The sequence below is a fragment of the Hipposideros armiger genome, unplaced genomic scaffold (genome assembly GCF_001890085.2).
Source record: "Hipposideros armiger isolate ML-2016 unplaced genomic scaffold, ASM189008v1 scaffold_582, whole genome shotgun sequence".
Taxonomy (NCBI): domain Eukaryota; kingdom Metazoa; phylum Chordata; class Mammalia; order Chiroptera; family Hipposideridae; genus Hipposideros; species Hipposideros armiger.
Genome location: NW_017731932.1, coordinates 365,314 through 375,082, shown reverse-complemented (window position 1 = coordinate 375,082; position 9,769 = coordinate 365,314). Strand labels below are relative to the sequence as shown.

General features: G+C 55.6%; 1 protein-coding gene across 1 annotated transcript; it reads right to left on the bottom strand.

The window, feature by feature from the left end:
- Window positions 1–4,361: 4,361 nt before the first annotated feature.
- On the bottom strand, window positions 4,362–9,113 carry YPEL4 (yippee like 4). The gene is made up of 6 exons (XM_019624293.1): window positions 9,095–9,113; window positions 8,913–8,990; window positions 6,212–6,536; window positions 6,016–6,059; window positions 5,555–5,663; window positions 4,362–5,369 (listed from the first exon to the last, which is right to left on the bottom strand). Exons 3-6 carry the CDS (start codon window positions 6,350–6,352, stop codon window positions 5,280–5,282), a joined length of 384 nt encoding a protein of 127 aa, XP_019479838.1. The 5' UTR covers window positions 6,353–6,536; window positions 8,913–8,990; window positions 9,095–9,113; the 3' UTR covers window positions 4,362–5,279.
- Window positions 9,114–9,769: the final 656 nt, after the last annotated feature.

Below are 9,769 nucleotides of genomic sequence, written 5' to 3'. Positions count from 1 at the left end.
GCGGGGAGGGGGTGGGAGGAGACAGTTGGGGCCAGCCGCTGGCCCCGCTGCTCCAGCTAACCCTCCACCTGCCCTTTCTCTCCCTTCCACAGGCTGGGCCCCATCCCCTGCTGCTCTGGGGGGCAGGGGCCGGAAGATGGTGGCCAATGAGGAGGGGGAGTGGAGAGAACTTGAGCCGGGCCTCCCCTCCCCCATTTCCTCCTCGGTCTCTACACCGCCTCTGGAAGGAGCTGGGGATGGCTCCTGGGCCCGAGGTGGGGGAGGGGCCCTGCTGGCTGGTGAATCGCTGGGAATCCCGCTCTGGAATGAGTTGGGTGTGAGAGCTGAGGGGATCTTGGCCCCAGCCCCCTCTCGCTCCCACCCCAAGGAGACATCTGGGCACGCCTTGGTGAAGAATCTTCCCTTAGTCGCCCTGAAGCTTGCTGGGCAGTCCAGTCTTTGCCCCTCTGCCCTCTGTTGACATGATCTAGTTCCCAGCTGGGACTGGTTTGCCCAACCCAGGAGGAGAGGCCTGGTGACTGACCCTAGCGGGGCCTTAGTTTCCGTCCATTAGAACTGTGCAAACTGTGGGACAGGGCCCGCGTTTGCAGATTACAGGAACAAACTCTGCCTGGGAGGGCGGGAGAAATCTCTCCTGCTTCCTGAAGGGGGTGGTAGAAGGTTGGAGGGGAAGCCCAGAGGAAGAGCTCCCAACTGGAATTCTGTCCTCAGTCCCTCCTGTTGGCTGTGGAGTGGGGAGGAGGGCATCTCTCAGGCCTCCCCATCACCCGGAGGCCTTCATTATTCAACACGCCCGAGGAATCACCCCATGCTTCTGCCCCTCTGGGCTGCACACAGTTCACCAGGTCAGAACTGGAGCTGGGCCTCCGAGGCCACAGCTGTAGCCAAGAGCGCCCCCCCCACTAGAGCTCGGAACCTTTGGCTATCCAGGTGTCCCTCCAGGGCAGTCTTTGGGCTTTGGGTTTTAATCAGTCTCGGGATTGTTAATCCAGCGTTTCAGCCCCGTCCACTAGGGTAGGATGGAGAAGTTACAGGTGAGCTCAACGACTTCCTAATGGGAGGCCCTGGATAAAACAGGAAGCTCAGATTCTAATCCCACTGCCAGTGAAAGCCTATCCCTACTGCTCAGTACAAGAGAGGGAATCACCCCCACCATTTTGTTTCATGCTGCGTCTAGAATATGGATTTTGAAGACCTCTGAGCAGAGATGCAGGGATGAGGTATCACCCGCAGCTTTCACCTCCAGGCTTGGAAGTTTCTCTGTGCTGCCTGGGGAGCTGTGACTATAGTCCCCCCACCCTCTGGTCCTGACGCTTCAGCTGAGGTTGTCCCCTGGAAGCCTGGAACTCCCCTTTCAACTCAAAAAGAGAGAGAACTTTAGCGTAGAGAAGAGTAGAGGGCTCAGTGGTCCTCGTCAGCAAGCTCCTTCCCAGAACGGAAGCTGGCAGAGATACAAATCCAGATAAACACAGCTACATGAGAGTGTCCCCCAAACTTCTAGGATTTCTACCAGTCGCTTCCTGTAAAGATGGAATGTCAAACTCAAGGTATGCAGCTGCCTCCATGGACTCAGTTCCCCACCTCAAAGCCTGAAGAAAAAGGTGGTCTCAGTACCGGGAAGGACATGAGGAAGAGGGCAGAAGGAGGAGTGGAGAGAAAATAGAGATTAACCCTGAGAACAGAGGAGAAGGGTGGAAAGCTGTGGTGAAGATGAGAAGGGGCAGAGGGAGGCTCAGTGGGCCAGGGACTGGGAGAAGGGGTGAGGAGGCAGGGCCGGCACACCTCTGCTGCAGGCCGGAGCTCTTTTCACATTGTGCTACTGTCTGCACCTACCACTAGCAGTGCAATGTTAAAAGGGCATTGGCCGTGTGGTGCTACCAGCGCCGGCTGCCTCCTCCAGTAGGAGACTTCCTCTCCCATCTGGGCGCCAATCAGCTACCCTGGTGGGAAAGTGAAAAACCTCCCTGTTCTAGTCAGACTAATAGCTCGCATTTATGGAAGCACTTCCGCATGCGTTCCATGTGCCAGACACTTATGTCACGGTGAACACTGATGACTTCTTGGCAAGTAACGCCCCCATTTTACAGATGAAAAAAATCGAGAACCAGAAGCTTGAAGCAGTACAGCCAAAGTTATGCAGCTCTAAAATTGCAGAGCCTGGATATAATCCTGTCCTAAGTCTGACAGCTCACCCATCTTTTTTGTAGACCTATCTGAAGAGGCTCGGGTAGGTTCTCAGATGGAAGAGTGCCTGAGATGAGGGGTGGAAGGTTTTGATGCCATCTGCTGGTTGTAGGAGGGTATCTTCCAAAGTCTCAAGTCTTTAGAGAGAAAGATGGTGGCTTGCTGGCTAAAGGAGGAGGAGTCCCCAGACTTGGCCTGGGATTGGAGGGTGGGTGGAGAAGTTTGGGAGGCTCCCTGTCAGGACCAGAGTAAACCTCCAGGAGCAAAAGGGGATACACGGGAAAGGAGAAAGCTACCCTGAAAGCACTGCTCCCCAGGGACAAGGACATGGGTTTCCGGACCCTCCTGGTCTCATTCCACACCTGCGGCTTCTTCCTTGGCCCTTGGGACAGAAAGGAGACCTCATCTCTACCTGTAATTCCTAGCACGACCCCTCTTGGTCACAGGTATTTGATAATACTTCTTGAGGGTATACCTGTCTGGGCATCCACAATTTGGACAGCATTGTCCATGGGCTGATCTTAGAGACTAAATGGGTTCCCTGAGTCAAGCCCACAAAATGACTTCCAGGAGAGGTTCCAAGGAACTTGAGAGCAATGACTGCCATTTACTCCTTTGTTTCTCACAGAGCCTATTTGGCTTGACAAGAACTTAAATTGGAAGAGGCATATTTGAGGATCCTTAAGAAAGCTAATTTGTGCCCAATTTTCAAGGTCAGAGCTTGGGGCTTCAAAAACCTTCCAGAACTTTGGTCCAAGAAATGGGACCCAGCAGGACAGGGTTCTGCGTCCCTTGCTGGAGCCTGAGGATCCCTAGGCATCACCAGGCATTCAGAAACTGAACAATGGGACACATTCCCTTCCAAGGCCTCTCAGATGCAGGTGCGGGACAGGACATCATTCCTTAAAGGCTTGCATTTGCTTTCTTGCACCTCTGTGTCTCTTGCATCCTTTTGCCCCAAACAGCTTCTCCACTGACAGTAGTATTTGAGGTGGTACACACTTTGCTTTATGTCCCTTACTTCAGTCTGCTAACATTTCCATTTGAGTCTCTTCTCTGGGCATAAAACAGCCATTTGATGCCACTCCACTCGTTAAGAAACAAGAACTTTTCAGTCTCCCCAATGCCGTTGGGATGAAATCTAGATTCCCTAAATGCCTGTCTTTCCTGTGTCATCTCATCTCTCCCCCACTTGCGCCTATACTCCAGCTACAGGAAACTTATTTCCTCCTCAATCAGACAAAGCTTGAGCCACTTGACACACAGTTTTCTGCCTGAAATAGTTCCTCTCCTCTCACCCTTCCTTTTGCCCACCCAACTTCTCACCCTTAAAGAGCCATCATAGTCATCGTAGGCATCTGCGAAGCCTACCTTGACTCCTGAAATCTAGGCTAAGCTTCTGCAAGCTCCCTAGCTTGTTTCCTCATCCCTGTTCAGAGCCCTTTGTCACCGACTGGAATTGCCTGGTTCTTGGTCTCGCACTAGACCAAAAGCTCCGTGAAGTCAGGCCATGGCTGCCTTCTCTACTGCAACCCCAGCGCTTAACACAATGCCTGGCAAGGAATAACTGCTCTAGAGATGTTTGCAATATCAATGAATGCACCTGGAAATAACAAGCTAAGTTACAAAAAAAAAGATTTTTATGACGTGTGCAGTCCTCCCTGCAGTTGTTGGTGACCCAACAACAATAGGAATTCCATGTCACTGCCAAAAATTGGACTTGGATCACATGGTTGCATTGATGCTGCAAATTCTGAGCTGTTTTGTTTCACTTCGTATCAACCGCCAGGGCAGCACCTTAGCAGATGGGTTTTCCTTTCAGCCTTAAGTGCGGCAATGAACTGACCAAAGCAGTACAGAACCAGGTGGAGAGAATGGGATCCAAGAACACCCTTCTTCAGGGATGGGCCTCTTCCAGGGGCCCATTTCTGAATCCAGGCAAAAGTTGATTCATTGTCAAGGGCTCTGGAAGACCCGCTGGTTTTGGATGCTCCCGCTGGGATGCTGCTCACAAAAGCCATTCCTCTTGCTAAGGGAAACCTCCCCGGGATCCCCAGCCCCCAGTAAAAGCTCCAGTAGGGTCCTGCCCCTGTCGAAACAATTGCTGCCCCCTAGTGGCACGAAGGAACAGGCCCCTGGGAAGGGGGTGTGGTGTGACTACAAGGTACGGCCTCGAGGAAGGAAAAGTCAGGGGACAGTGCCTCACAGCTGCTTTTCCCCTTTTTATTAAAAATAGACCCAAACACTATGTATCATACAAAAGTTTCGTTCGCTGGTGGCAGCCACGAGGAAGCCTGGCCCCGTAGCACTGATTTCCTACCTCCCCTCCAAGGGACCAGGTCCCAGGAGCAGTGGCTGGGCCTCTGGGAATGCCCATGAAGACTGCTCGCTCCGGAAACAGCCAGCTGGGGGCGGAGGCTGTTCCAGGGGCAGCTTTCCCCACCCCACCCAACGGCAAAGGTTAGATACTCGAAAGTGCCTCTTTAGTGCCAAGATAAACAAGTGGAGTGAAATGGAAACCCCTGCAATTCCCTTATTTCCCAGGGCCTGGGCCTGGGATTTCCCCCTCTACCCCCACCGAGTCCTTTCTCCTGCAAATGGGGTGGGATACTTCACCCTCGGAGACTGGTGTCCCCCAGTGTCTGAGGCCAGAAATTCACTCCAACTCAAGCCTTATCTGCTATTCTGCGGCCTAGGATCTACCAGCCAGCCCCATGACTCCAGGTTTGTCCTGTGTTCGCTCAAAAAGGTGGAGCCAAACCTGATTCCTCCCACGGTCCTCTGCCTGAGCGCGCGCCCTGCCATCTCAATTCACCGGACCTTGGGGCTAGGAGGGCCCACAACCATCCTTTTCCCCCAGTTCTGTTTCCCCCTGACTGCTGCCCACTCCTGAGCCTTGAGCACCCCTGGGGTACCCCAGGCCCCTGTTCTAAAGAGGCCTGGGAGTAATGAGGTGGAGGCGGGAGGGGTTGGTGGGAGCTGGGTCCTCCCCAGGGGTGGGCCAGTACTCATGCTGGTATGGACTGCTTGGCAGGGCCAGGGGACAGGTGTGGGAGGGTGGGGCATGCGGAGGAAGGGCACAGCCTGCCTGCCCCTCAGTCCCAGCCGTTGTCCTTCACCATGTGTGACATTTCAATGATGTATTTCCCCTCCTTGTACTTCTGACTTGTCTCAAAGGCCTGTTCCTGGTGGAGAGGAAGCGGTGAATATGGGACCAAGCAGTTCCCTTCCAGGCCCTCCAATCGCCTGTATTATCCCTGCCCCCAAAGTCCCCCCACCCAGTCCACCTAGACCTCCCCTCCTCCTTCTGGACCATGCAAAGACCTGACGTGGTCATGAGGGCTTGGAGGGCCGCCCCCCAGCTACTTACATATTTCCAGCCCAGTGTGGTTTTGCAGCTTTCGCAGAAAATATCGGCTACCGAGTGGAGCCCCGTGAGCAGGAGGCGCTGTTCAGCTGGCCCACAGCCCACGTTGACCCTATTTCAAGAAACAGGAAGGACCCAGCACCGGGTGGGGTTGCTCTGTCAGTCCAGCCCCCAAACAGCCCCAAAGGAACTTCTAACTGGAGAGCTTACCCTGCCCCGCTGGAAGCCCTCCCTGCCTTCAGTGGTCCACCCCGTTTATGACTAACACCTGGGCTTTCTTCAGTGTGGTGAGTCCGGCTCCGCCCATACGCCCCACACGAGAACCACTGAGTTTCTGAGCCCCTTTGCAAGAGGGGAGGCAAAGCCAAAGGTACAAGGCCACCTTCTGATGGCTAACCCCCTTTCTCCTCAGGAAATTATGCACACACGCAAGCACGCACGCACAAGGAGAGGGGTGGACTCACACGGAATTAAACAGGTAGGCTCGTCCATGGCTCCCTTGGAAGGACTGTGGAGACACAGGACAGGCGGTTACTACTGGGTGGCCCACCACCCCACTGCCTGAATCCCCGGGGGCATGGAAGAGGGTGGACAGGTGCCTTGCCTTACCCCAGGTGAGTTTGGACAAGCCTGTGGGGGAGAGGAGGGGAGTGGCGGTACCTTAGAAATAAGCTCATCATGTTTGGCCAGGTGTGCGCGGCAGTGGACGCAGCTGTAAGTGCGGTGGCAGCGGGGCAGGTAGCTACGGAATGTCTTGGTGGGGAGGCAGGCAGGGCCCGGGCCAGGGTCACAGCTGGGCATCACGGGCTGGAGGACGATGCCCTGGCGGGCTGGAGGGGCTGGCGCTGTGCAGCCCCCACACAGGCGGTCGCAGGTAAAACAGCGGAGCAGGTTGGCTAGAGCCGTGTTTCAGGGCAGGAGGAATGTGGGGGGGCTGCCCGGCCAGGGCCCCCCCAGCTGTGAACCAGATAGAAATGGAAGTCACCTGGGAAGAGGGGAAGGTGCGTCAGAAGAGCTGTGACTTCATGAGGTGCCCCTTTTGAAGGGATGGAGACGATGGGGCTCGCCTCACCCCTGCCCCTACTCTCCTATGGCCATCAACCCTCTCAGCGTTCAGTTGCACTGAACCTCCTAGGCCCCTGGATTCCTGTCTGCTCTGGCAAGCCTGGCAGCGGTGCCTGGCCTCTGGTGCCACAGCCGGGGAGGTGGTGTGTCTCACTCCTGGGGCGGGAGCAGCCTCCACCCTGTTCCCCTGGGAGCAGCCTGCTAGCACAATGCTGCCATGGGAGCGACGATGTCTGCAGTGCTCTCGCCTTGATTTCTTTGGTGAGGATCTGCCTCCCGCATGTTCTGATGGGCTCTGGGGCTCAAAGTCTTAAAAGTTGGGGATGCCTGGCAGTTTTTCTGTTCCGTGGCCTCCATTTGCCATACAGTTGGTCCTTCATAGATTTTGTGTGGGAGGGGGGCCTGATGAGGGGCAGGGAGAGCAGGCGGGCTCACATCCTGCTTCAGCCCTCTCCTGGGGCCGGGGGCCTGCTCTCTACGAAGTAGAACTTCACAGATGCCTCCTTCGGTGCCAAGGACGACAGACGTGGCCACTTCCCAGTCTTGCCCCTTGATCCACTCATTTTGGCCCAGAGGCAGTGCCTTGCTGTCTTCTCAGCCTCTGTCCCCCTGGTCTTTCTCTACTGCTCTTGACTGTTGCCTTAACCCTCAGTTAAGGACTTAGGCTGCCAGCTATAGGACAGAAACTGTCCTTCAGGCAAACATGACAGCTGGGACCCATGGGAAATGGGGACCACAGCAGGGAGGCCAGCTCTCCTGGGCTGAGCAGGGCAGGGTGGTGTAGTGTGGGGGTAACGTCCACAACAGGGAGCAAGAAGGGGACTCTCATTTTCAAAAGTTTTCAAGTGCTTTGGGGCACAAGGCAGAGAATGTTTCTTTGCACTTTCTCCCAGGGACAGGGACAAACTGCAGTGCCTCTGTGGGTGACAGAATAATTGCTGGGTTCTGATTACGAATCTTGAGAAAGATGTTGATACCTGTCCAAACTCCACCCCCAAGTGGTTGAGGGTGCTGGAGGCAGAGGATAAGAAGGGAGGTGTCCTCTGTGGGCTGCGATAAGCAGGTGAGCTGCTTTCTTCACGGGCCCTGCAGGCCCCGCTGTGGGTGGCACAGCCCAAGTCTGGTTCAGAGGTGCCAGCTGGGTGTTCCAGCAACGCTAGGCCATGAAGCAAAACAGAGGTAACGTGGTTCCAGGTAGACAGGGTGAACAGGCTGTCATCCTGTCCTCTGCGTTGACTGCTAGTGGTCCAGCTGTTCCAGTTTTCCCTGGGGCCGTCAGGCAGTCTCTCCGCAAAACCCCCAGCTAGACCATCTTCAGTTTCAGGTCCTCTCCCCCGACTGGGCCCCAGGAAAACACCTTGGGCTGAGTTCAGGGTGACATTGGGCTCTGGCCGCAGGAAACGGGTCCTCCTCACCAGCACACTGGTCAGCATCCACTTCACTGGTCAGCCTCCAACTTTGCCCGTGAGGACTCCTCTGCTGCTTCACCTAGCGCAGCTTCTTCAAGGGCCCGGGGAGGGGGCCGGCCAGGTCCCTGCTCTGCCTCCTTCCCCGGCCTCCATCACGCCTCCCGCCCTGTCTCTAATGCTTCCCCATCAAGTCAAGGAGAGGCTGCACAGAAGGCTAGAGAACACTCACAGGAGGGGGAGTAGGGGTCACTTCTTCCCCATCTCAGATCGCAGGGAAAAACAAGTTGGGCAAATGACTGGGGAAAAAGCAGGCAAGCTAGCTGAGTGCTGGGGAGAGGATGTTCCCCAAGTGAGCTGGGGCTGGGCTGTGGGAGGCGGGGAAGAGGGAGGGTTGGGTTGGGGGGTGCTGAGCAACCATCCCTGACAGCAGAGGCCCCGAGGTGGAGGCGCGAGGAACCAGGTTCGAATCCCGTGCCTCTCTGGAGGGGAACATAAGGGAGGAGGCCACCTGCTCACAATGGATTTTCTCATCTGCTCTGAGGTTTCGGCCCCCTCTGGGCTGGCATTCTCGGCATGGTATGGTCCAAAATCATTAGCAGCGTAGCCAGCTCCCAGGGCGGGCTTTGGGGGGTCCGCACCAGCAGCAAAACAATAAACAGTGATGTCTGATGCTGCAGCCAAAGTTGCCGGGAAATAAGTGCGGGAACCGTCAGAGCTTGGAGAGGGATGGAGGCGCTGAGAGAGGAGCGGAGGCAGCAGGGAGGGGGAAGGGAGGACAAAGGGTGGATGAATAATGCTTTTGCAAAGGGGAAAAAGCAACACGCAGCAGGAGGAGGAAATTTGCAAAAGGAAAAAAAAATTCATTTGGAGAAGGGCTGCCCCCTCACCTTGAGGTCTGCTCCAGAGATCTCCGTCTATCTCTCTTTCTCTCAATCTCTCTGCTCTTCTCTCTTCTCTTTCCGCTCCTTCAATAGAGAAGGGGATGGGGGCAGGGAGGGGTGTAGGGGCTCAAGACGGGCTGCAAAGCTGGCCAGCTGCTGGGGGGCCAGAGGTTGTCTCCCGTCTGTACCTCGGTCTGTGGGTGAATGTAGCTGTGTGTTGTGGAGCTGCATCATAACACTGTGAGTCATCCATCCCCCCACCCCCCTCACCTCCCACGTCAGAGCAGGGCTGGGAGACACAGGAGGCGGGTCGGGAGGAAGGGAGGGGGCAGGCATGGAGGGATGGGGCTGGGGGAGTGGGGCAGGGGGTGGGAGCAGAGGGACGGGCCCCGGGCGGGGACGAGAAAGAGGAGACGCTGATTGCTGAGGAGGTAGGCAGTGTGGCCAAGGAGATAGAACCTGGGGGAAGGACAGGGCTGGGCAAGGATGGAGTACGGGTGGCAGGGCTGGAGGAGAGGAGGTGACAAGGCCAGTGACGATGAGAGATGGATGCAGAGTCAGGCGCCTGCACACATTCAGAATGATACATTCCTCATTTTAGCTCAGATGGACACCAGCCCTGATGCAGAGAAAAGAAAGACATACTAATTTTCACATATGGCAAACTGCACCCAAGCTTGTACCAGGCACTTCCAGACCTCAAAGCCTCAGCTTAATATCCTTCCGATCCCCCCCGGAGAAATAGACCAAATATGACATCTCACATGCAGGAACCTCTTATCAACTATCTCCAAATTGCTTGTGCTTCATGAACGGAGACACCCACATTACATAAAGTTCTCTACTGGGCTGTAAACTTTCTG